At 35.5% G+C, this 27276-nt stretch overlaps 1 protein-coding gene across 5 annotated transcripts in view; it reads left to right on the top strand.

Moving 5' to 3' along the window:
• Positions 1-27276, top strand: part of TBC1D19 (TBC1 domain family member 19) — a 150600-nt gene that overhangs the window by 54436 nt on the left and 68888 nt on the right. For all 5 annotated transcript variants that reach the window (XM_040625312.1, XM_008685873.2, XM_008685874.2 and 2 more), the window contains 7 exons: positions 1998-2072; positions 3281-3344; positions 4352-4398; positions 6909-7019; positions 16070-16142; positions 20612-20650; positions 22363-22475. In XM_040625312.1, coding sequence (XP_040481246.1) covers positions 1998-2072; positions 3281-3344; positions 4352-4398; positions 6909-7019; positions 16070-16142; positions 20612-20650; positions 22363-22475 — 522 coding nt within the window. The remainder of the gene's footprint in view (positions 1-1997; positions 2073-3280; positions 3345-4351; positions 4399-6908; positions 7020-16069; positions 16143-20611; positions 20651-22362; positions 22476-27276) is intronic.

Raw genomic sequence — 27276 nt, 5'->3', positions numbered from 1 at the left:
GGGGGGGGGGGGGGGCAATTGACAGAGGCATATTAGAGGAAATGATATTTAAGCTGAGACTTGAAAGTTGAGTAAGATTTATTCAGATAAATTGAGGATAAGGATGTTGGGGATGGAAGTGGGTTATATTGTTATAACTACTGTTTGATCATGAATAAGGTGCTCAAATGTATTTTAAGTCTTGGATCTAAGAGAAATATTTACAGTAAAAAAAAGAGAGAGATAATTGAAAATAAACCAGTAAATGGGATTAGTTTTGTCGGTATTTCATATAATTTATGAAGACTATTCTTTTACTCCTAAAAAACCTATTTCTATTTATTTAGTGAACTAAGGCTTATACATTTTTCACAGCTCTATATTTCTCCTATAGGTGAATGCTTTTTTGTTCATTCATTGTTTAGGCCGTTATATCAAAATTTTTAAAAAATGCTTGCAACATTACTTAGAGTAGAAATCTGTTCAATCATTGAGCATCTATTATGTGCTAGACAAAGTGTGATTATGTGCTATGATAGGTGAAGGATGGGGTGCAAAGGCACCTAATACCATCTGGGGTGAGGGACCAGGAAGAGAAAGCTTAATAGAGCTGAAGACCTGAAAGGTGAGTAAGGCTTATTCATATAAAGTAGGAATAAGTACGTTGGAGATGAGAGTAGAGCATGGAGAATATCTTCCAGATAAAAAGGGTAATGTATTTAAATATATGTGTTTAAGAGGAACCTATGAACAATAATAACTATAATAAAAGCTATCAATTATTGAATGATGATTATTATCATTATTATGTCCCTTTTCCAAATTTTCCAGTATTTTCCAAATACTTTACCTCTATAATCTTTATAGAAACCACTTAAAGAAGCTATTATTATTATTCCGCTTTTATTGACTGGATATAACTGTCCATTATCAATAATGTTATATATAGTTCTCTTCTTTTCTTCTCTCCTGGTCTAAATTTTGAAGCTTTGGTATTATTTTATTTTGGTTTCAGTGAGTCAGAAGTGGCCTATAGGCATGTTTTAGTAAAAAGACCAAAAAAAAAAATTACGACATTTTAGCTTGGTGTTAAAAAGAATAATTTACTAAAATATGGTAAACATGGGCAATCAATTTATGACTGACTATTAAAAAGAACTTATTATTTCAAGTTTAAAAGAGATATAGGGGTTAGAGAAGAAGGTAATCAATGCTGTGAAAAAACAATAAGACAAATCCAGATTGTAACACATTCTAAAAGATGACTGGCCTGGACTCCTCAAAAAAGTCAATATAATGAAAAAGAAAAGGACAAAGAGACTGTAGATTCAGTTACATGGGAAAAGACATAACAACCAAATGTAATGTAATGCATATGTTTTTAATGGATTGTGGATTAAAAAAGCTATAGAAGATATTTTGGGGACAACTGGAAAAGTTTGATGGTGGACTAAGTATTAGATGATGTGAAATATTATTGCTAATTTTCTTAGGTGTGATAGTGGTATTGTGGTTATTATGTAGGAGAAAGTTCTTTTTAGAACATTCATGCTGAAGTATTTAGGACTGAAATGTCTTGTTTGGAAAAATTACACTATAATAATTCCTGTAAAGTTTTATTTTTACTAGGTTATTAATGAGATTTCTGAGTATCAAACATTTACAAAATGCTTAAATGTAATTTACCGTTTTATTACCTGCTATTTTTTCTTATGACTTGTTGAATTTTTTTTTTTTTTTAATCTACCCTCATTGCCATCCTCCCCTAGAACATCAGTTCTATGAGGACTGAGACCGTCTGTTCATGGCTTAATTCACAGCACTAAGGACAGTATCTGGCACATAGTAGGCAGTAATCAATATTTGCTGAGTGAACTAATGAATGAAGTTAACCAATCTCAACCAATCTCACCCAACCAACTACCATTTCTATATAACTCATAATATCTTTAATTTTTTAAAAATTAGTTTTGGTATTGTTAACCAGAAACAATAATAAGTTGTTTTTTGTATTTCAGGGAAGTTGGGAAAAAAGAATTTTGAAGAGTTTAAATAGTATGTGCACGGAACTGAGTATCCCATTGGCACGAAAGGTACTTTTAACATTTAAGTATTTTATTGTCAATCAAATACTAGGAGTACCTTGAAGTTGTAACTGTTAGGCAGATTTATCTTTTTTTTTTTTTTTTAACCAGTATATCAGTTTGTTTTGAATCAAAAATCTGTAAAAGGCCACTTATGTGGGTGTATTCTAAATAGATTTCTATTACATATACTATAATGCTTTTTGTAATGAACATATCTTGAGAATAAATAAAAATATAGTATATAATCTACATATAGATTATTTAGAAATTTGTAAAGGTTATAAGTGTTATAAATGCACTTTAAGAATTTTAATAACCTTTGATCTCCTTACTTTTGGCTAATTAGCACAATAATCATACTTTTTGAATTTGAGATGGGGTTCAGGCATGCTATTATCTTGTAATAGCCAGTATGGTACCATCTTTCAATGTTAACATAGAGAATGGAAAGATGATTTGTCATCTCTCAGTTGAATTATTTAGTTCTAATAGTGGTATTATTAGATCTAATTCTCAACATTTATCTGTCACTATGGAGTTTGAGTGGGGAGAGATGAAAAGGAAGAGAAAAACCACTTGAGGAATGCTCTGGATTCTTTTTGGCTTCTCCTGAGTGGGAGAAAACAAATTTCTCTTCATTTTATTCTCCCTACCTGCTATTTATTCCTTGTTGTGGGACAGGATATAGTGGATGAACTTTGGATAATACCCAAGGACAAGTCACTGGAGGCACCAGAAAGATGGTATAAAAAACGGATACATTTATATGGAAAACTGTCGAAGTATGTCGTATTGTGTGATACGCTGTCTTTCATATAGGAAGATGGTGCTGCTGACTCACAATCACACTCTCTTGGCCAGTCCCCCTCGCGGTGCATTTCTGAGGTTGTGGGATGGGATAAGAGATGTAGTATGCGGCTGAGGAGCAGTTTTTCTTTGTGAAATTTACTGGCCAGTAGAGATCATTTACCTTCTTTTCTTGGGTTCATTAGTACCACATTCTACCTGAGCCATTGAGACTAGATATAAAATAATAGTTAAATAACAAGAATTTTAAAAGTAATTCCCAAAACAGTTCACCTTATGTCATGAAATTATTTTTTCTTATATTATGGTTGCTTATCCAAACTTTTAGATAAGTTATCGGTTCTTATTTTTCAGCTGCATTGCTAAACTGCACAAAATGAAACCAATTTTAAAATTACCTTTTTTAGAGGCCAGTTGGAGAACAGAAAGAACTTCTCAATAAATGGAATGAAATGGGAACTGACGAACCAGGTATATGAACAACTTTTTTCAAAATGTGGTAGTAGGAAACGAATCGCCTTCTTAATTATGGATCCAAAATAACAGCATTAACAGTTCTTTTGGTAGAGCCAGCAATTTTCCTTCCCTGCTAATTACTGTCGTCTACGTTTTTTGCTTCAACTCCTACTTTGCAGTTGAAAAATTCCTAACTTTGGCCAATGTTTTACATTACTTCAAGAATATTTAAAACGATTATCCTGTTTTAAAGCAGCATTTGGAAACATTTTTGTAGAAAAGTAGATTAAATCTTTCAGTGGATTTCTTAGATTCTTAATTAAGGTAAATATTTTTCAGGCTTTAAAGGTAGGTTAAATGGTGAGAAGTTTTGAGACTTCTAAATGTTTTTAAGTATTTCTTTTTGTTCATTTTATGTTATTTTATTTTATTTTTTGGTTCATTTTAATGGTTAAAATGAACTAAATCAATCAATTTTATAAATATATGACAACTGTATCTCATTTACCATGATAAATAGATCTATATAATTGTATAGATAGACATGTACATAATCCCTCACCACTCCTTTAAAAACAAGTGTCGGGGACTGGCAAGAAATAAGTACTGTACTAGAGGAAGCAGTGTGTTATACAAGTTCAAAAGGGAGAACAGCACAATACAACTAGAGGAATTCACTAAGAAAGTATTATTTATGTTCTGTGTACTTTGAGAATTCTCATATAGAACTTTTATGTTATATTGACATTGTTTTTTCAATTCAGTTACAAATTTATTACAGATTTAAGAAAGGGAGTCTCTTAATTTCTTCCAGAATATGTCACTTTAGGCTGTTACTCTTCCTTTTCATTTTTGTGCTCCCAATACTTAAGACAATGAATGAAAAATTATCGATACTGTGCAAGTCTGAATTAATCTAGCTACATAGCAACATATGAAAGAATCATTAACTTTTATTATTAATAAGCATTCATATGGTGTAGTAATTGGACTTTTGTTCTAATCTATTTTATTAATTCCAGATTTAAGTCTTTTCAGACCTGTTTATGCACCAAAGGATTTTCTGGAGGTAGGTTATATTGGATCAATATAGGTATATTAATGAGGGGAAAAAGTGGAAGAAATGATGATATAAGAATATCTCCAGGCAGAGGAATCACCATGTATAAAGCCCTAGAGTCACTGAAGTGGTAGAATGACATGATCAGATTTGTGGTTGGAAATAGCTCTTGGAAAAATACATTAGAATGTGGAGAGATTAGAGGCAAGAAAATCAATTAGGAAGATTTTGATTAAAAAATAGTAATCGTAAATCAGGTAGCCTGTTGCCTGGCCCATATAGATGCTCAGTGAATCTTTCCCCTGTTTTAGTAGTCTAGGCAAGACATGAAAAGGGTCTGAACTAAAAGAACAGCATTGGAACTAGAAAGAGTTCAACAGATTTGCAAGAGATATTTAGGATTTGGGAACTGATTAGGTTTGGGGAGTATGAGAAAAATTAAAGATACAGATGATGTTTAAGTGTCTAGGGTGGGCAGCTGGGCAGAGGTACCTTGCCCTTGACATAGGGGTTATAGGAGGAGGAACAGGTTTGTTAGTGAAGACAAAGAGCTTAGTTAAGTTTGACAGGCATATGGATCATTGAGTGCAACTCTTTAGTAGGCAGTTAGAACTCACTAATTATTTTAATTGACCCTTCTTTGACTCTACTCTTTCTTTTGTACCTTATACATAATCTATCTGCAAATCCTGTCACCTTTACCTTCAAAATGTATTCAGAATCCACCCATGTCTTCTCACTACCATTCCTACATGAATGATTCAAGCTCCTGCGTCTTGTCTGGACCATTGCAGTAGCCTCCCACTGGTCTTCCTGCTCCACCCCTACCCACCAGAATCTGTTCTCAGTGCAGTCCCCAGAGGAAGCCCTTTAAGTACCATTCCAAATAAACCACTCCTCTGGCATCCAGCAGCTTCCCATCTCATTCTCCCTAAAAGCCAAAGTCATGACAGTGGCGTAAAACATCTTATTTGATCTGATACCTCATTACATCTCTGAGTTCATCTCCTATAACTTGTCCCTGATTTGTTCTACTCCAGGTACCTTAGCCTTCTTGCTCTCCCCAGCTTTCTGCCATCTGAGGGCCTTTGCTCCTTGTTTCCTCTGCCCACAGTGCTTTTTCCTCAGATACTTGTCTGCATATTCCCTCACTTCTTATGTCTTTGCTTTAAATGTCACCTTCTCAGAAAAGCCTTCCCCCCACCCTCCTGCTTGGAACTCCTTTTAGTCTTTTCCTACTTTGTTTTTCTTCATAGCATTTATCATTATATAACATTCTCTTTTTCTATTTTGCTTATTGCCTGCCTTTTCCTATTAAATGGAAGATCCACAAGGGCAGGAGCTTCTCTTTCTGTTTTGTGCACTGCTGCAACAATTACAGAGTCAGATGACCGAAGAGACTTGCAGGACTTCACAGGATAAAACCACAGAAGGCTTTTGTTTCAGCAAGAGAGAGAAAGCACATATAAATGCAAAGAGATCCAAACTTCCAGGCATAGCTTCTAGGGCCCTTTCTCAGTTGCACAGGACATGCTTTGTCTCTGGATTATGAGCTACCAAGATATAAGTGAGATACACTGGCCTTGGGAGTCAAGGCACAAGTTTCCTAAGGGGTCTTTTATAACCCCACTGGCAAATCAGGTGAAACCAGCAATCTGTACATTTTTAATAAACAATATAAATAAACTGATATGGACTGCCTCTAGGGGACATTAAATAGCATAGTATAATAATTGACTAGTTAGTATATTTCATCCCATCTTAGCCAAGGTCACTCCCAGACATCCAGGTGTCCGTGGAGAAAAGCATAGAGCTACCACAAACCAGCTGCAAGTTAACTGCTCTATCTCCAACTGTAGAATAGTGCTTAGCATATAGTTGCTCAATAAATAGGTGTTGAATGATTGAGTAGAAAAATGAATGAATCTTTCACATTTTATTTTTATTTCTTTTCTCAACTGTTGTCTCTGATACTAGTTTGCCAGCATAAAACATATGGTTGATGCTTGAACAACGCAGGGGTTATGATCCCCTGCATAGTTGAAAATCCACATAGAACTTTTGACTCGCCCAAAACTTAACTACTGATAGTCTACTGTTGGCTGGAAATCTTACTGATAACATGATAGTCAATGACCACATATTGTGTATGTTATATGTATTATATACTGTATTCTTACAATAAAGTGGGTTAGAGGAAAGAAAATATTAAAATCATATTATAATCAAGTAATTTTTATTTTTTATTACCATCAAAAGGTTTTTCATTCTAACTAAATTCTTAACTTTTTAGACTTTCATATGGTAGATCATCAGTTGGAATATTAAATTTAAAGCATGTTATGGTGTTTTAACATTTCAATACAACTGAATAGTTTTTTAGAATGTAATTAAAGTATATGCATAGCCCCAAATAGTTTTTAATTTTGTGGTGATACACCAAGAATATTACTGCCAATTTTATAAGTGTAAACATCCTATAAAGAAACTAACCAATTTTGTTGGATTTGTTTTTAAAGGTGTTAATTAATCTTCGCAACCCAAATTATGAAAATGGTGATTCACTTAGTTTCAGGACCCATTTGGGTTTAATCCAAGTACCTCTGAAAGTAAAAGACATCCCTGAATTGGTAAGTATAGACATTTCAAAATATTACATATAATAGAAGACAGCTATTAGAAAAATATTTTAGTGCAGCATATATCTAAAGCAACAGGACTGTCTGCTCATTCAATAAATTAAGTGAAAGGTTTGTTTTTTATTGTCAGTATGTTTTATAGATAGTGAGTTGCTTTGCTGGTAGGACTAAAAATGAGCTTTCATGGACCTATAAATGTGTTTGCTTTTTTCTCATTTTAATCAACAGCATAGATTTATAAGACAGTTTGTTGGGATTCAGGTGCGTGATCTATGGCAATAAAACTCACTGAAACAAGTTGTGAATTTTATTTAAAAATTTTAAAGAACGTACATTTTATTTAATTCAACCAACCTTTATTAAGCTTAACAAGATGACTCACCGAGGGAGATGAAGGGAAGATGAGGTAGAGATTGTCTTTGCTCTGGAAACTATCACATTTTGGTGAGGAAGTTAGTTTTAAAATAGAGCAATTATAGAAAGGTGGGGAGAATTCCTGATGGTGGAATTAGGAAGTTATCACTCCTTTTGCTAATCACCCCAAAGCAATAAGGAGCACAGAACTATAAATACTGCTTTTGGTGAAACTAGGAAACAACTTATAACTCTGTTAATGTATTCAGTTGGAGAGCTGATAGGAAAATGATAAATGACTTAAACATGAAAGAAGTTCAAGTCCAAATGCCTCTCTCTAGAAGATGGGAGATACAGATGAGAGACATGCCAATAATCAGTTTATCTTTCAGCTCTGTATCAACCTTTTTTTGCTCTGCTTTATTATGCTGGAGCTAGATCTTACAAACATTCCTCTTTTGCTAATTGGCTTGATGTTAGGCTTTATCAGTAGAGGGTTCTGGAGGGCACTGCAGACCATAATAAGAAAAAGGAGCGTCCCTTCCTGGTTCCTATATTCGAAAGGCAGCCGATTACCATGAAGAAGCCTGCTCCAGACTGCCCTCTAGCAAGTTTCTTCACCCACCCCAAGACCCACATGCACATTTCCGGGGTAGCCATTCTCTCTCCTTAAAAGACTGAATCTGAGGCGCCTGGGTGGCTCAGTCACTTAAGCATCTACCTTCCACTCAGGTCATGATCTTGGGTCCTGGGATTGAGCCCCATGTTGAGCTCCCTGCTCAGTGGGGAGCCTGCTTCTCCCTTTCCCTCTGCCCCTCCCCACTGCTTGTTCTCTCTCAAATAAATAAAATCTTAAAAAAAAAAAAAAAGACTGAATCTCATGGAATCTAAAATAGAAAGCAAACAAACAAAAAAAAAAAACCAGAAATAAACTCACAAATACAGAGAACTAGTGGGTGTCAGAGTAGGAGTGGTGGGGAGATGAGGAAATTAAGGGGTTAAGAGGTACAAACTTCCAGTAACAAAATAAATAAAATATGGGGCTGAAAGTACAGCATAGAGAATATAGTCAGTAACAGTGTAATAACTTTGTATGATACAGATGGTAACTACAACTTACCATGGTGAACATTTTCTCATTAAAAAAAAAAAGTCTGAATCTCAGTCTTGAGGGTAGGGGAGACCCTTTCCTGAGTTCTTAGTTCCTTCTTGGTTCTCTCTTCATCAGTCTAAAGTCATAGTTGCTTTTTGTATTCGTTAATTCTATTTTTCCCTGTTCACATTTCTGGTATGATTTCTATTTTCTGACTGGACGCTGACTGATACAAGAAGCAAGATGATTTTCTCCTTAGAACTTTGGAAAGGCTTAAGAATTGGAGACACCGCATGTTATAGAAGGGCTTGAGCCATAAGTTTGAATATGAGACTGTGTGAAAGTCTATATCAGGAGAGAGTAGACCCCCAGACTCCTACCACCTTGCATATTCAGGTGACTCCTCCTTCTCCACGGGAGACCGGAGACATATTCATGAGAGAAAAAGAATCAGAAAGGCTAAGAATTCAGAGACTTCAGATTTAGAGCAGTACAGGAATGAGACACTATTTTGAAAACAGAGAAATTAAGTGAAAGTTGACCAAATCATGAGACTAATACCCTCATCCCCTACCTCCATCACTGTGCCTGCTCAGTTCTTTCCCTCTACTGCACCCTGTGCCCCATCCTTGCAGACACAGCTTCGGTCAGTTGCCTCATTCCTAAATATGACTGACCAGCCTAGGATCTCCAGATATTTGAAATCTTCCAATTTGAAAGGCAAGAACCAAAGAAAAATAGCCAAGTTAGGGAATGAATGCTTATTATGAGCACTAATAATTATTTTAGATTTGGAGTTACATTCACATTCACAGGATACAATAGGTCATAACCTGGCATCAGGTTCACTTAGGTTTGTAGAATAGTTCAGGACAGAAAGCATAGCATGTCTGTGTATCACGTTAGATCTTCACTGGGAGTCCTTATAGCAAATCCTATGCGACTTCCCAGCCCTGACAAGGAATGCATGCAATTGGAAGTGACAAAGTTACATAGGCATGACATAGGGAAGTCATACACAATAGGAACTGTTTCTTGTAATGCACATGAGCATAACTTCCAAGTCCTGTCAAGAGACACCACACCAGGTAGCTAAGGTCTGTGTTTTCCAATAGATTTTTATAGTCCTCTCACAGTCTTCCATTTCAAATGTAATTTATCATCAAGGGTCATATTTTTTCAGTAAAGTACATTGCTTAGTAATATAGCTGGCATTCCTTGCCACAATGTGTGTGTCTGTGTGTATGTGTTCTGTGTGTGAGATCCAGAACATTTTCAGGGCAACAGTGCTGGGAGAAGGTAAACCCAAGGTCATCTTTACATGGACAAAGAGGTTAGCCTGTTAAACATTTCTTCCCAATAGAAGACTTAAACCATTAATATTCTCAGAAAGAAGATACTACTCATGAAACAAGAATTACACAAGAACAGAGTTTCATTAAAACAACAAAATAAAACATAAAAGAATGAGAAAGAACATTCAGGAATAAAAAATATGGTAGAGTGTTGAAAACAAAGGTGAGGAAATCTCTGTCCGAAGACAAAACAAAAGCAAAAAGCCAAAGAGATGAAAAATAAGAGGGAAAAGATTTTTTTTTTACCTAGATATAAATCCAGAGGGGCTAACATCTGGCTAGTAGGAGTTCCAGAAAGAGAAAACAGTGGTAAAGGAATTCTTACAATTCCCAAGACCCGAAAGATAGGTATCTCTGGTATGAAAAGGCCCACCCACTTTCCAGTGCCATGAATGAAAGAAGACCCATTTCAAGCCCCCTGAAAAGAAGACTCTAAAAACTTTTTATAGAAGGAAAACAGAATACATATAAAGTGTCAGGAATTAGAGTGGCTTCTGACCTCTCAGCAGCAAAACTGGAAGACAGAAGATTTTGAAGTAATCCCTGTAACAATCCAAACGATTTCTCGCCAAGAATTCTATATGTAGCCAACTGTTGATCAAATGTGAGGTTGGAGTAGACATTTTCAGATGTATGTGATCTAAAATGTTTACTCTTACTTGGGGAACTATTGGTAGAAAGCCTCCAAATCAAGCTCATAAACAGAGCAAAATAGGTTCCAACCCAAGAGAAGAAAAATTTCCAGAATGAGAGCAAAAAGAAGTTTCAGGGCAAAGGGTGGGCAATAGGACCAGAGCACAGGGATTCCAGATTGGAGCAAGAAGTGGAAGTTTCCAGGATGAATGCCTGCAAGAAAAGTTTGACCACATGCAAATTTATATTGTGGAGGGTCTTTTCAGAGTTGCTGAAGGGTATAGGAAGAGATAAATGATTAGAGAAAATTGTGTATGTGAAAAAATGATTTAATTATGAGGTGCATATACAAAAAATAGTACAACAAAGGAAGCATTTATAGCATACTACATGGCTCACCAGTGAATAATATTGAAATAGTCATAATGCAAATTCTTAATATGGATTTAATCAAGAATTGATATATAATTATATTGGAATGATGGAGTAAAAGAATGTACCTGAGCTAAAATCCTTAATTACAATAAAAAAATCAATAGATATCTGAAACTGATAAAAACAGCAATATATGTTACTTGAAATATGGAAATAAATACCAGAAAAAAAGCTGAAAGTGGTTGTCCCTGGGTAGTGGCTAGTTACCATTGTGTGTGCACCTATGTATGTATGTGTGTGTGTGTGTGTGTGTGTGTGTGTGTGTGTGGCAGAGGATTGTATAAGATAAGGAACTGCTATTTTGTTGTGACATATTTTTAGCTGATTTGACTTTTTTTATTATGTTCAATTAGCCAGCATATAGTACATCATTCGTTTTTGATGTAGTGTTCAATGATTCACTAGTTGTGTATAACACCACATCTCATCACCACACATGCCCTCCTTAATGCCCATCCCCCCACCCACCTCCCTTCTGTGACCCTCAGTTTGTTTCCCAGAGTCCAGAGTCTCTCGTGGTTTGTCTCCCTCTCCAATTTCTTCCCATACAGTTTTCCCTCCCTTCCCCTGTGGTCCTCCACACTATTCCTTATGTTCCACATATGAGTGAAACCATATGATAATTGTCTTTCTCTGTTTGATTTCTTTAACTATTTGCTGTATGTGGAGACAGTATAGCATGATGGTTAGTTGATTAGATTCCGAAGCCACCTAATTGGGGTTTAAAATTTTTGCTCTGGGGCGCCTGGGTGGCTCAGTCCTTAAGTGTCTGCCTTCGGCTCAGGGCGTGATCCTGGCGTTCTGGGATCAAGCCCCACGTCAGGCTTTTCTGATGGGAGCCTGCTTCTTCGTCTCCCACTCCTCCTGCTTGTGTTCCCTCTCTCGCTGGCTCTCTGTCGAATGAATAAATAAAATCTTTAAAAATAAAATAAAATAAAATAAAATTTTTGCTCTGCCCCTTACTGGCTATGTGACCTTGGGCAAGTTTCCTTGACCTTGAGCTTTAGTGTTCTTATTTGTAAAAGAGGGATAATAACATCTTACAGAAGTATTGTATCGATCAACAAGTTAAGATGTAAATTATGGATTGAATTGTGTCCCTCAAAAAGATATGTTGAAGTCCTAACCTCCAGTACTTGTGAATGTAACCTCATTTGGAAATAGGGAAATAGGGTCACTGCAGATCAATCAAGTTAAGATGATATCTCACAGAAATAGGCTGGGCCCTAAATCCAATATGACCAGTGTTTTTATAAGAAGAGAAGAGACATAGAAGAGAGAAATAAGAGAGTTTCTTAAGACAGTAGAGGCAGAGACTGGAGTTAGGCATCTATAAGCCAGGGAATACCAAAGGTTGCCAGTGATGAGGGAGCAGAAGGCTGGCTAAAGACAAAGCATAAACTGACACCCTGCAGCCTCCCCCCACCCCCCACTCTTGGGTGGGACTTGTGTGACATTCTTCCAGGAAACCCCCAACCATCTTAATGCTAATGACTTGCTAGAGGGAAAAGCAACTTACCTTGACAACTGCAAGGCCTCTGATATCCTGAGAATCTTCTTTAGCATATGAAAGTACTTTCTCAACCTCCCTTTTTCCTTACCTCCCCCAGACCCGTAGTATATAATCAGCCACCCCTCACAACCCGGGGCAGCAGCTCTTTCTCCCATGGGTCCTGTCCCCGTGATTTCATAAACCACCATTTTGCACCAAAGACGTCTCTAGAATTCTTTCTTGGTCGTTGGCTCTGGACTCCACCCCACTGAACCTCACCTGTATTCCAAAATCACATCACCAGCAATACCAGAAGAGAAAGGCTTGAAACGTATTTCCCCTAGAGTCTTCAGGGGGAGCATGGACTTGTTAACACCTTGATTCTAGCTTCTAGAACTGGGAGAATAAATTTCTGTTGCTTAAAGCCACCCAGTTAGTGGGACTTTTTTTTTTTTATGGAATCCCTAGGAAACTAAAATATAAAGCATATAGATGGTACTTGAAACTTAGGAGGCAGTATATAACTGTTAGTTATTACTATTAAATTTTTAATAAAAAAATAATTTTTAAGAAGTTATTTTCTTAAAATGTTAGAAGTCCTGTTTGTAGTAGTTTATACAAAGTGTACAGAAGAGGAGGGTGGCAGATTCTTCTGCTGGAAGTGGTAGTGATGTTGTTGTGGAATATAGGTGAGGTTCAGTGGGGTGGAATCCGGAGCCCATGACCAAGAAAGAATTCTTGAGACGTCTTTGGTGCAAAATGGTGGTATATGAAATCACGGGGACAGGACCCATGGGAGAAAGAGCTGCTGCCCTGGGTTGTGAGGGGTGGCTGATTATATACTATGGGTTTGGGGGAGGTAAGGAAAAAAGGAGGATTCAAGAGAGTACTTTCGTCTGTTAAAGAAGACTCACAGGATACCAGAGGCCTTGCCATTGTCAAGTTAAAGTTGTTTACCCCTCTAGGAAGGCATTAACATGAATATAGTTGGGAACTTCCTGGATTCCTGGAAGTATCTGTCTATGGCTTGTAAGTTATAAAGACATTTAATTGTATCTACATTCCCTTCTGGAAGCTAGGTTATTGATAGAAATGCTTTGTTCTTGTAGACTGGTAAGGCATTTGTAAACTGAGGGAGACTCAAGTCTTGCAGGGTTGTGGTGTCTATAGGTTAACTGTTTCTTTTTCCTTTAGGGCAGCCAGGAGTGCCTGAGGTTTGTCACATACATCCCATGGGGGCGGGGAGGTTGCGGGGTATCAGTTTCTGCTTTGTCCTCAGCTTGCCTTCTGTTCCCTCATCATTAGGAAGACTTCTTAGGGGTACTGCCATTTGGACTAGTTTGAAGGAGTTTGCTAGGTAAAGAAGCAGGGAAAGGATACAGTATGAAAAGGTTTAGCATGTTTGTGAGTGGGACTAGTTATGTCTTCTGTCTGTCTGAGGGGATCTGGAGCTGATGTGGATTCATTCTTACCTATTGAAGAACTGAAAGCCTATGGCTAATTTTCAAAAAACTTGTGTCTGTACCCACTAAGAGTATGGTTAGTCCTTCTCTTCCTGCTGTGACTAGGGCTAGTTGTTCCTGCCTTCCTTGAGTCATGTGGCCTGGTGATATGATTCCAATTCCAGGATGCATGGTTTATTTGAGACCCTGGTCTGTGTGTATGAGTACTGAACTTGGTGAGGTTCACTGAGTCAAATGACCCTATAGTAGATGGCTTTCAAGCCTAGTTTACAATGTTATGTAGACTCATCCATGCTACAAGGACATTTTTTAATAAACTGAAATTTATTAACTCTAAAGTGAAATTGTCGACTCATTCCTATTTACTGATTCAGTCACATAGAGGCAACAGGTTGGAAACTCGAGCTCAGCAGGGTGAGTCAGTATTTATGGAGCCCCTCTGCTCTGTGTCACTTAGCACACTGTACTGGGGATACAAATATTTGTAAGACACTGTCCTTGTCTTGCAAGAGCTTCAGGTTAGTGGGAGATGAACAGTAAAAAGATAATTTCAATATGACGTTGATGAGGGAGCAGAAGGCTAGCTGAAGACAAAGCATAAGCCTACACCTTGCAGCCTCCCCCACCCCCCCATCCTGGGTGGGATATGTGATGTTCCTCCAGGAAATTCCCAACTATCTTCATGTGAATGCCTTGCTAGAGGGAAAAGCAACCTTAATTTGACCATGGCAAGGCCTCTGGTATCCTGTGAGTCTTCCTTAGCATATGAAAGTACTTTCTCAACCTCCCTTTTTCCTTACCTCCCCCAAACCCATAGTATATAATCAGCCACCCCTCACAGCCCGGGGCAGCAGCTCTTTCTGCCCACAGGTCCTGTCCCCGTGATTTCATAAACCACCATTTTGCACCAAAGACGTCTCAAGAATTCTTTCTTGGTCGTGGGCTCTGGATTCCACCCCGTTGAACCTCACCTATATTCCAAAAACCACACCAATATGATTTTATGCTTTGCAGGTGGTTTATAAAGGTAGTATGTATAGCATAGAAAGTTGTTTATATTAGCCCAGAATATCAAGGAAGGCATCCGAGAAGGCCTTGTCTCTTGGGTGAATTTGGAAGGAAACCTGGGATTCAGGTCTACTGATGTGGAGTGAAAAATAGTACAGAGCAGTGAGATAGAAAATGAATGTTCAGAGTTCTGTTTCTGTGCCTTAGCATAAGTAAAATTCTCCATTTTGATTAGAGAAGCTAGTATTGACATGTTTATTGGATCTAGGTCCCTTCTGTAGTATGAGGGGACTACTCCTCTTTAGTCATTAAAAATGGAAGCATAAATTGAAGTGGTTTTTAAAAGTATATATAAAAATCAAATTTAGTTAAAAATTGAAGTATAACATCAGTTATTTAAAATCGATACAAAAATGAAATGAGTATGCATGTTAGGCTGGTTAACTGTCTTATGAGGGGCAGAAATAAATCACTAACTTAAATAATAATACATAATTATGAAGGATTAAAACTAATTCCATCTTTTAAAGGAGAAGGAAGTTTGGTTTTAGCAATTAAAATAACAAAACACTGAGGCAAATATTAATAGAAATATTTAATTAGTTAGGGAATAAAAATAATGTGAATAATATGGGGTTGTTACTTATTTAAAAAGTAACAGACAAACATGATTACTTTCCCTAGACATTACTAGATAACTGGAGGAAGTCTGGAGAATAAATCTAATTTGTTCTTAGTTTAGCAGAACACTTGATAGTCTAATTTTACTTAAAAATTAATTTAAGTTGTTTGGATATTTGCGGTGTTTAGTTGATTAGAAGTGGAGTACAGTACCATGGAAAACAGGTAGAGAATCATATACGTAATTTTAGACAATGAATTTCGAACATAAAATTGTTGAGGTCTACACATACGGTGTGTGTGTGACTCAGGAAAGATTTGAATGTTATTAGTTCTTTACTCAAAAGTATAATTATCATGTCTTACTTTACTAATTAGTCTATTACTTAAAAAGGCAAAATTTTGACTACTGCATTACTCTTAAAAAGTTCAATAATATCCTCTTTAAGAGGATATTTGAATGAAGCAAAGATTCATTTTACATTGTGATTTTTTTATTTAAACTAGTGTTTGGAGGAGGCTGATTTTTTTAATACTATGTAGCAAAGTCTGGGATGTATGTTAATTCTATGTTTGTTATTTTTCAGAAAGAATTCTTTGTAGAACTGGGCTTAACTACAGGACAGCTGGGTATAGATGATTCTACACAAGTGCCTCCTGGTGAGTGTTTCTTCCATAGCACATATAATTAATGATAAATGAGAGTGAGTTGAAGGCTCATCTTGTCATTTCCAAATTAATCTAGTAATTTTTTTATGTCTGAAAACCAAGCATACTTTTTGCTTCTCTTTGATTGCTGTTAATTCTTGAATAGAATTCTGTATGTTGTAATTACCAGAATTCAACTAGGTTTTGTCTTTCTGTTTGAAGGTCTTAAATTTTGAAAAGTCATTAAACATACTTAAGTCATTTTGTTGGCAAAATTGTCACCGGCAGCACTCATATTTTCATTTACTGGCCATTACTATCTATTTTTATTACTGTTCGTATCACCAAGTTAATTGTATACATATATTCTACCTTGTATAAACTTAGGCTATAAAATTAGTGTCTTTTAAATCTTAACCAAACAGAAAATTTCTCCAGCTTTTCTTTTTTTGTGCATAAATACAATGTGTTTTTCATAAAAGACCAGATTGATTATTATTTAGCTATAATAAACAAGAAGTAAAAATTGACTTAAAATATGGATGCCTATATTGTAGTGGAATTATTCTAGTCTTTCCTCCACCACTGGCTAGGTGTGTGACTTGGACAAGTCACTTTACATTTCTGGACTTGTGTCTTTCTCTATAAAATAAGGAAGTTGGCTATTTCTTAATAATAATAATAATAAATATAATCAAGTCATTGAGTACATACTATATGTTACATGTGTGTTATCTCATTTTAACCCCAGCAGCTCTAGTAGGTATGTACTATTATAATTTTTAAAACTTTATTAATGTATAATGCATATAGAAAAGTACAGGGGTGCCTGCCTGGCTCAATTGGTAGAGTGTGTGACTCTTGATCTCTGAGTTGTGAGTTTGAGCCCCATGTTGGGTGCAGAGTTACATTAAAAAAAAAAAAGGAAAAACACATACATCATAAGAGAATGGCTCATTGCATTTTTATGAATTGGACACACCTATTAAAATAGCACCCAGATCAATAAACTGAAGCCCCCTCCTACCCTCTTTCAATCTTTATTCCCTTTGTCAAAGATATCCACTATTCTGATTTCTAACAGTATAGATTAATTTTGCCAATTCTTGAACTTCATATGAATGGAAGCATACAGTATGTGCCCACTGATATTTGACTTCTTTTGCTCCACATTATGTTTGTGAGATTCAGCCGTATCGTTGTACGTATTTGTGGGCAATTTTTTTGCATGATAGTGTTCTACTGTATTAATATACCACACATTTATTTATCCATTCTACTGTTGATGAATATTTGGGAAGTTTCAAGTTTGGGGCTATTACAAATAAGGCTGCTATGAACATCCTAGCATGTTTCTCTTGGTGAGCATATGTATACGCCTCTGTTGAGTATACACATGGGAAGACAATTTCTCTCTCCTGGGATTTGCATAAGTTCAGCTTTGGTAGATAATCTCCAAAGAATTTTCAAAAATGGTAGTACCAGTTGACACTTCCACCAACAAAGTATGAGAGTAGACGTCCTTGCATGCTTGCTAATGCTTGATGTATGCCATCTTTTTTGTAGTCATTCTGGTGGCGTATAGTTATACTGCATTATGGTTTTAATTTTCTAGTATCATGTGAGGTAGAAGTATTACTACCATTTTAAAGTTGCTTTCATGTTAAGTAACTTGCCCAAGGTCTCAAAGCTAGTAAGAGCTAGAACCAAGATTCAGAACTAAACAGTGTGCCTCCAAAGTCTGCCATTATATGCTACCTCACCTCCTGACCCCTTTGATAGTCCTTTTTTATTTTATAAGAAGATATCAAATATCTTACAGAATAAGATATTGCTATGGTTTAGACATTTTTGTCCTGAAATATTTTGAAGTTCTAATCCCCAAGGTGATGGTATTAGGTGGGGCCTCAGGAAAGTGATTAGGTCAGGAAGGTGGTGGATCAGTGCCTTGTGAAAGAGCTCTCTAGCTCCTTCCAGCATGTGAGGACACAGAGAAAAGTCAGCAGTCTGCAGCCCAGAAGAGGGCATTCACCAGAGCCCAACCATTCGGATACCCCGATATTGGACTTCCTGTCCCCAGAACTGTAAGAAATAAATTTCTGTTGTTTATAACCCAGGCTGTGGATGTTTTACTGTAGTAATCTGAACAGACTAAGACAGATATCTTATATTTCTGTTCATGGCCAGTAATAGCCATATATATAACAAAAGGAAAAGAAAATAATAATAATATAACCTTGAGTGATATTTATGTTTTTCACTTTTGGAATAATCCTTAAGAATTGCTTAAAATTATTCTAAATCCTGTAGTAGCTATGCTTTAGAAAGCCTAATTGTTTTCTTAATCTAGAGTATAGTTCTTTCTTCTTTGATTCACTTGTAATACAACAAATGTGAGACCCTGCTAAGGGCCAGAGACTAGTGAACGCATAGATATGACATGATCTTACTCTTGGTGAAGATACAGTGGAAAGTAAGATTCAGATAAGAATCAATGTGGAATTTGCTAATATTACCTACAAGGGGTGGTTGGAGCAGAGGAAAGAACACTACATCTGCTAGAGGAGGCTGATAGTCTCTTTAGTTGATGCAGTTGTTTTTATTCTCTACTCCTCAAAGCAGGACTGCTAGAAATTGGGAGGAGGGAATCAAGTGCCAAGATGGTCACCAGGTTGCCAGGGGACCCAGGCTCTACTTACCCAGTCACATGTAAGTTCATGGCCCTTAACACACAGTTATCCCATTCATTAGAAAAGGCAAACTAATCACTGTTGTACAATCTAACAAATCCAATTTACAGCTCCTCCTTTCTCAGCTGATGGGGAGAAAGAGGAAGAAAGGAAATTGAAAAACTGATTTTCTCTGGGATGGGGAGAAGAGCTAAAATCTTTCCCTCTCATAGTTTCATAATCTTTTTTTTTCTCTAATTTTTGAATAACATTTATAGTAGTATAATGTACATTCTGAAAAGGACACAAGTCCTAAGTATACTGATCAGTGAATTTTTATGAAGTGAAAACACTGGTGAAACCTCTGACTAGGTCATGAAATAGAGTATTACCAGGATCCCAGAAGCCTCCAGATAAGCGTCTAGACTCTACCACCTCCAGGGGTAACAACTATCCTGACTTCTAACATCATAGATTAGTTTTGCCTATTTTTTACTTTATAGTTATGGGATCATACAGTTGATGATTTGTGCTATTAATGGTTGATGGTCATTTGAGTTGTTCCCACTATTTCGTTATTGCCTGTAGTGCTGCCATGAATATTCTAGTATATGTCCCTCGGGGCACATATGCACACATTAAGGTGTATACCTGATGTGCATACATCCAGTGTTAGTAGGTGCTGCCAGTTTTCCAAGTGGCCGCACTATTTACATTCCCACCACCTTTGTATGAAAAGTTCACTTGCTCCATTTCCTTTGCATGTAGAATTGTTCATCTTTCATTATACCATTGCTATGGGTGTGTATTTCATAATGGTTTTAATTGCATTTCTCTGATGACTAATGTGGTTGAGCCTCTTTTCATAACTTCATTGATCCTTTGGATCTCCTCTTTTGTAAAGAACCTGTTCACATGTTTTGCCTATAGTGTCAGAGAGTTGTCTGTCTTTACCAGGAGTTCTTTACATGTTCTAGATACAAGTCCTTTGCCAGGTATATGTATTGCAGATATATTCTCCCACTCTGCGACTTACCTTTTCACTCTCAATGGTGTCTTTTGACGAGTAGAAGTTTTTTTCTTTTTTTAATGTGGTTTAATTTATTGAGTCTTTTCCCATTATGATTGGTACTTTAAAAGCAAATCTTTGGGGTACCTGGGTGGCTCAGTCGGTTAAGCACCTGACTCTTGATTTTGGCTCAGGTCATGATCTCCAGAGTCTTGGGATCCAGCCCCACATCGGACTCCAACCTCAGCATGGAGTCTGTTTGAGATTTTCTCTCTCCCTCTCCCTCTGCCCCTCCCCCTGCTCTCTTGCACTCTCTTGCTCTCTCTATTTCAAAATGAATAAATAAGGAAAATCTTTTTTAAAAAAGCAAATCTTTGTTTCTCCCATATAATCTTTTTAAATGGCATTTGTATAGTGGGATTTTACCTATAATAGCATTAAGACTTTTTTTAGCTATGCTTTCATGGCAGATTAGAGAGCAGAAGGAGGGCTTTGCAAATGAAACTATCCAGATGAGTAGACATGTTTCTGTTGTGAAAAGATATTCTGTTTTATTTTAACAAAGGGAAATTAGTTATCAGATTTTTCTTCTGATTAAATGTACTTAACTCATTTTTAATTTCTGTAAGCTTTAAACAATTTAGAAAAAAGATTTTTCTACATATAAAGATACATATTCTTATAGTTCTCTATAGAGCCATTTAGCTTTAAAACAGTATCTATAGCAGAAAAAATATACGTAATATTGTTCTAAACGTGGTTGATTATATTTGTGTCTAATAATTTTATTTTATCATTTTTAGAACTTTTTGAAAATGAGCATGTACGTATTGGGCAAAAAGGTAAGCTTTTGATTATACTCATACTTTCTGAAAATGAAACAGTCTGAAGTAAATGTCTACATTCTGTACCTCCAGCTGAAATTCAATCTCTGAAAAGTTAAAAATCTAAAAAAGGGTAATATTTAGTTGTGTAGTTAATATCATGGGAATCTGTATAAAGAGGAGAAATGCATCATTTTGGCTTCATCAATAAATGTTAGATAAAGAAGTACACAGATGGTTCACTAAAAAGGAAATAATAAATGCAGACACACATTTTTCAATAATGTTACCTTACTCCATTCAGCAGTAGAATTTCATTTCAAAATCAAAGAGGCAGGCTGTCTCTCTGATGTGCCCACACGCTTCTCATTGCCGTTAATGGGAATACGGCTCTGCATCAGGAGAAGCTATCATTTGCATGCTTCTGGACGGTTCACAATGGTAAGACTTAATAACCAAAGCGGCTCTTAGTGTTCTGGGGAATGATTTTTCCCTACCTTTCGAAGATTCTTTTCCTTGTTTTTATAAATCTTGTTTTGTCTTTGAAATACGAAGTACAGATAAGTCTTTGTGTCACAAAGTACCTTCTATGGCAATTGTGTAGTCATGTTTTAAACTCCCTAGTTCAATTTTTCAAAATCATATTTATTCAAGACTTCATCATTTTTCCTTCATATGGTTGACATTTGCATTAAACACAATTGCAAATTAAAGAATATGTCTCATCTCTTTTTATTTTATATGACTCCTTTATTTTTTTAGGCTATGTCATTTTCATTTAGTATAAGCTTTTTTTCCCCCTTTTAAGAAGAAAATAATAAGAAAACATTATGTCAGATAAATATCAACAGTTGTCTAGTATATCTTTTGTTGCTTTTTTTTTTTTTTTTTTTTTTTTTTTTTTTTTTTTTTTTTTTTTGCTTTATTTGTTTGTTTGTTTTGGGAGAGCCTTTATTTCCAGACTTACTAGCTGGTATTTTCACTAAAGAAAATGAAAATGAAAATGAAAGCAAAAAGATAATATATTAATTTTGTGAACTTGGCTTGCTTACAAATAGTTTTTGGCCTTCTTAAAGGTTATCAGATCTTTTATTTTTTACCTCTTTTTTTTTTTAAATCTCTCTTTTATGTTGATTTTGGCAGATAGCTAGGAAGTCATCTAATAGATTAGTTATCTTACATCCTTTATAATTCTTTTTTTCTTTTTTTATTATGTTCAATTAGCCAACATCATTAGTTTTTGATGTAGTGTTCAAAGATTCATTAGTTGCATATAACACCCAGTACTCAACACCTTTATAATTCTTAACCATAATACTTCAAATACCATACTACATCCAAATACTAGAACATTCATGACTTAGAGAATATGCATAAGATGTTTGAGTTTTTTGTAAATATGACTTTACTTGATCATGGAATCCAAAGATTGTGTGTGTGTGTGTATACACACACACACAGCTATAGTTAAAGCAAAGTGATTTCCAGATACCTGCATTAAAAACTTTTACCAGATTAGGTAGAAGGTGGGAGAATTTAAGGCTTGACACGTATAGGGCTGTAAACAGGGCCACATCAAAATTCAGAGAGTAAAGGAAGGTTGTCAAGACATGATGTAATGTTAGATATAAAGATGAAATGTTTGCTTCCCCAAAGATTTTTAATTAAGGATTTCAGTGTTATTTCTTACGTTATGAATTTTCTAATGAGATTTTTCTATACTTTGACAGTTCTAGCAGAACAAGATAGTGCTGCTGCCCAACAGTACATCAGACAAGGAAGCCCCACAGCACTGAGAGCAGAGTTATGGGCTCTCATTTTGAATATTTCCAGTCAACCAGAGGTAAGAAGAAAAAAGGATGGGCCAAATTTGAGCTGTTAATATTTATTCTTCAACGACCAGTTATTCAAAATAGAAATATTTTTGTTTCTTTTTTTCTCTACTTTGGTTTCTTAGTCTAATATATTTAGCCCCTCTTCTAATTTCAAAATCACTGTAGTTTTGAGTTCTAAGACAAGATTAACAGAATTTAATCACTGTGTGCTTAACATAAAAGTTTTTGTTATTGATAATTAGTTGGATACTTTAAATTTACAGGTATGAAAACCAATAAATAAAATTATAAGAAAAGGAGTCATCCAGTGGAGGTCAGTGAAGACATCTGGTAGAACTGTGTTGTTAGAATAGGGAGAAATAAAAAAGGACTGCGCAGTATATGTAAATGAGCCTTTTCTCCCTACAGTTAGTTTTGAAACATGCACTATTTTTATGGTTCTAAACACATATTATATGGGAATATTATTTTTCTAAGTATAGGAACATTTTATTTTAGGAAATATAGTGAATATTATAGTGAATATGAAGAGAAATCACCAACAGACAGGTAATAGATTCAATAAGGAGAATTATATAAGACATTGATTCCTTTTGAAAAAAAAATTATTTTTTTGCTTTAAGCCCATTGATCATATAATCCATCCACTTGAAGATTTTAATAAGTAGCAAACTAATACTTCCCTAGCCTAGTCCTTAAAAGCATGGGTTTTGGAATCATATGGACCTGATTTCAACTCCTACCTTTCTCAACTTATTTGAAATGAGCCATTGAGCAAGTTAAATTTCTTGAAAGCTCAATTTACCCATACTTAAATATAGGTAATAATATTTGTATCATAGAGTGGTTGTGATTAAATGAAATGATGTGTGTTAGTCTTCTAACACAGTGCCTGACACAAACGGTCACCGTTAATGGTAATAATAAAATAATACTTACATGTTGCATTTATTATGTTACAAATTAATTACAGTTTATAATAATGTAGTTTTTAAGAAAATTAAATATTATTAATACTATTATAAAAACTACACCTCTAACCTTTGCAAATTATATACTTGTGTGTATATGTGTGTTTTAAATCTCCCTCCATGAACAGCACCATCAAAAATTACTTCCTTTTTGAAAGAATAAATGTTGTGATTTATTTCAGAGAAATTTTAGACCAAATGATATTGCTGATCTTTTGTGGTGACACTAGAATTAACAGTTTACAGAACAGACATCGAGTGTGTTGGGCAGTTTTTGTGAGTGTATCAGCTCTTGGAAAAGAGATGGTAACTCTTGTTCTGATCTAACCGTGTAGATAGATGACCTACCAAGTTCGCTAGTCAGGAGCTAGATTAACAAAATCTGTCTCTCCAAAGGAACTAACTGCTGCTATTTTAGAAACAAATTTAAAATTTTTCCAGAAGTATCACCCTAGAATAAAAGTAGTGGTCCCAGATAATGATTGTTATAATATTCGAAGGCAGTTTTTACACTTGAATTTTGGAGCTAGTAGTCATCTTAATTTTTAAATGCAAAATGGCAAGTTTGTAAATAGAAATTAATATTTTCAGTAAAGCAGTCTTGATTTTATTGAATAAAACACTTTTTCATCACATGCTTATTTTCAGCTATAAAAGTATGACCTTAGCAAACTGGAACAAACAGTTCCAAAATAATTGTTGTAGGTAGTACATTAGAGGGAGAAGGGGGGGAAGAGAGGGAGAATGGTTGCTTCTTATCAGGGATACTTTATCAGAACTTTTTGTTCAATTACTTTTCAATCACTTAAAATAAGCTACACATACAAATGCATCATAATTAAGGAGTTAGATAAGTGGAATATTTCACATTTTACACCCATAAGGATATTTTAAAAAATCTTACCTCAACAGAAAAACTGGATATAATGCTTTAAGTTCCTAGTAATTAATTTACTTCACTAGAACATTACTAACTTTGATTTTTTTCTCTTATTAAGAAAATATGTGATAAGTTTAAAAAGATTGCTTTTGTATATTTTCTTTTATGCAAATCTCTAGGTGTATATCAAAATATCTATATTTAGAAAACAATATTCGTATTTTACATGTTTTTGCTCAATTTCAGTTTGCTAATTAAAGAATACAAACAATTTTTCTATACTTTGCTCTAGGTACTCACTGATAAAATAGCCAGGGCTAGTATTAATATTTAACATTTTCTTTAGTGAGTTCATAAGGTTCCCCACAGCTTTATGCAGGTCCAAAACAACTCCTGACCTTCCTAGATTTTCCTGGTCAGCTCATTTAATCTTCACAGTGCCTGTTTCTGACCTTCACTCTCCTCAACACTTCTTTTCAGAGTCTTAGTAAAACACCTCACCTTCTCCTACCCAGAGAAAACAGAAATCATCCTAAGAAACTCATTCAGATTCCTTCTACCAAACCTGTAAACTTAACTGCATCAGCACCTGTTCATGCCTCCTCTGAAAGAAAAGTCTATGCTGGCGGCATTTACTTCCTTAAAATCATTCATTACTCAGTCTACCATAGTCCTGGCATACACCCTACTACATGACTATAACTGCCCTAGCTAAAGCCACCAAGGAACAATGGACACATTTTAGTCTTTACGTCTACGGTGTTCAATACCCTTGCCTACTCTGCCCTTGAAATATTCTTGGTCTTTAATTTAGTTCACCCTATTTTCTTAGTTCTTCATTCTCTTGTTCTCTCTCTTTTGTGTGTGTGTCCATTTGAGTTCCTTTTTTAGACGTTAAGGGCTTGTATTTCTAAGAATTCCATTTTGATTCTCTTTTCATTCTGTACATGTTTCCTGGACTGTCTCATCCACAAGTCACTTACTCCGTAATGGCTTTGACTCCATGTTCAACCAAGCTCTCTCTTAAGCCTACAACTTTTATTTCCAGTTGCCTCCAGAACTCTGATATGTGGGGGCGCCTGGGTGGCTCAGTCAGTTAGGTGTCTGCCTTCGGCTCAGGTCATGATCCCAGGGTCCTGGGATGGAGCCCCCTGTCAAGCTCCCCGCTCAGTGGGAAGTCTGCTTTCCCCTCTGCATCTGCCCTTCCCCCTGCTCATGCTCTATCTCTCTCAAATAAATGAGTAAAATCTTAAAAAAAAAAAAAAAAGAACTCCAATATGTGTTCTGAAATTATGACAGACTCATAATGTCTAAAAGAAAAGGCATAATCTTTACCTCGATGTGTTTGTGGTCGTCCAAGAGATGCTCTATTGTCTCTCTTTGCACCACATAGTTCTCTTCCTGAAAAAAACCTCACTGTTGTCTGCTCGGAGACTCCTACTCTCTTTCAAACACAGTTTATTCCATCACCTTTTCTGAGAAGCTTTTCTAACATTCTCTCCTACCTTGTCTTCTCCCAGCTCCATCACCATTACAATTAGATACTTACTTCTCTTTTCTCGTCATCACCAGGGAAGGAGCAAACGCGGAAAGACAGAAAAATGTACTATACTTCTTACTCTATTTGGCTGCCGCTCTTTCTAGGTTGAGTGCCTGAGGACAGAGATTTTTTTTCCTCTTCACCATCTGTGAATGTTGGTATCTTGTACAGTGTCTAGATGTTTAATGAACTATAAAATGTTAGGAATGTTCTTTGAGGTCTTTCATTTCCTGAGAGTACATTTCCTTTTTTTCTTTAGTTAAAGAGGTGGTGTAAGTCTGCATAAAATACCAAACAAATATATATACTAAACTTTAAGTATTCTCTGATACTAAAAATTTGGGCTACTTTGTTTTTCAGAGATTGTTTTTTATAATTATAATTTATTACTCTTAAATATCTATATTATTAGAGCTTATACAAAATACTCTTTAAGAATATCCTGTTATATTATTGGTAATCATTGCATTTTATAAATGCTTATGTATTTTATAGAATAAAATTAAGCTATTACTATAAAAATCCTCCCTTATCCCTATAACATTGTTATAATTTCAGCTCTCCTATCCACGTTTTTCTTTCATTGTATATGGATAAATTACACCAAAAATTGTTGAAACCAAACACCATAGCCTGGAATTAGGAAGACTAGTTCTGTCACTAGCCAGTTCTGTAATGTTGGCTAAGGCAGTTAACTTGACCAGATCTCACTTTCTTAATGTGCAAGTAAGGCAAATAGACTAGATATTTCCAAGGTCCCTTCTAGGTCTCAAATTCTCTGATACGTTTTTCTTTTCTCTAGAATTAAAAGTAGATTTTTGTCGGTAGCACTGATACATGTCAAGAGTTATATAGGTGTTGAGTTAGTCCCAGCATTTTGAAGATGTATTTCTTTACGGAAGCATACTGCACTAAAATTCGAATTTTAATGACTTGTTTTTATTAAAATATGTATTAGCTTTCTAGCATTGGTCATGAAGGATGTTTATTATTAATTTATAATAAAAAGCATTACAAATGCAATTACAAATTACTATTTAGAATAGCAATTAAAATGAAATTCCCTGTGGGAATTTCTGAATTATAGGCAATAATATAGTTTGCAGTATATTATTACCTAAAGAAATATTTTCTTTGATTTTACTTCACTTTTTTATGTTAATATAAATGTAAACCTAAAATTTTAAAATAGCAAATTAAATAAATAATAATAAATTGAAATCGCTCAAGGTGCCTGGGTGGCCCAGTCAGTTAAGCGTCCAACTCTTGGTTTCAGCTCAGGTCATGATCTTAGGTTTGTGAAATCAAGCCCTGCGTGGGGCTTTGTGCCGTGCGGGGAGTCTGCTTGAGATTCCCTCCCTCTCCCTCTGCCCCTCCCCTACTCATGCACGTGTGCTCTCTCTCTCTAAGATAAGTAA

This window comes from Ursus maritimus, unplaced genomic scaffold, assembly GCF_017311325.1.
Source record: "Ursus maritimus isolate PB19 unplaced genomic scaffold, ASM1731132v1 scaffold_8, whole genome shotgun sequence".
Lineage (NCBI taxonomy): Eukaryota > Metazoa > Chordata > Mammalia > Carnivora > Ursidae > Ursus > Ursus maritimus.
The sequence above is the reverse complement of the archived record's forward strand: the minus strand, read 5'-3'. Positions and strand labels throughout refer to the sequence as shown.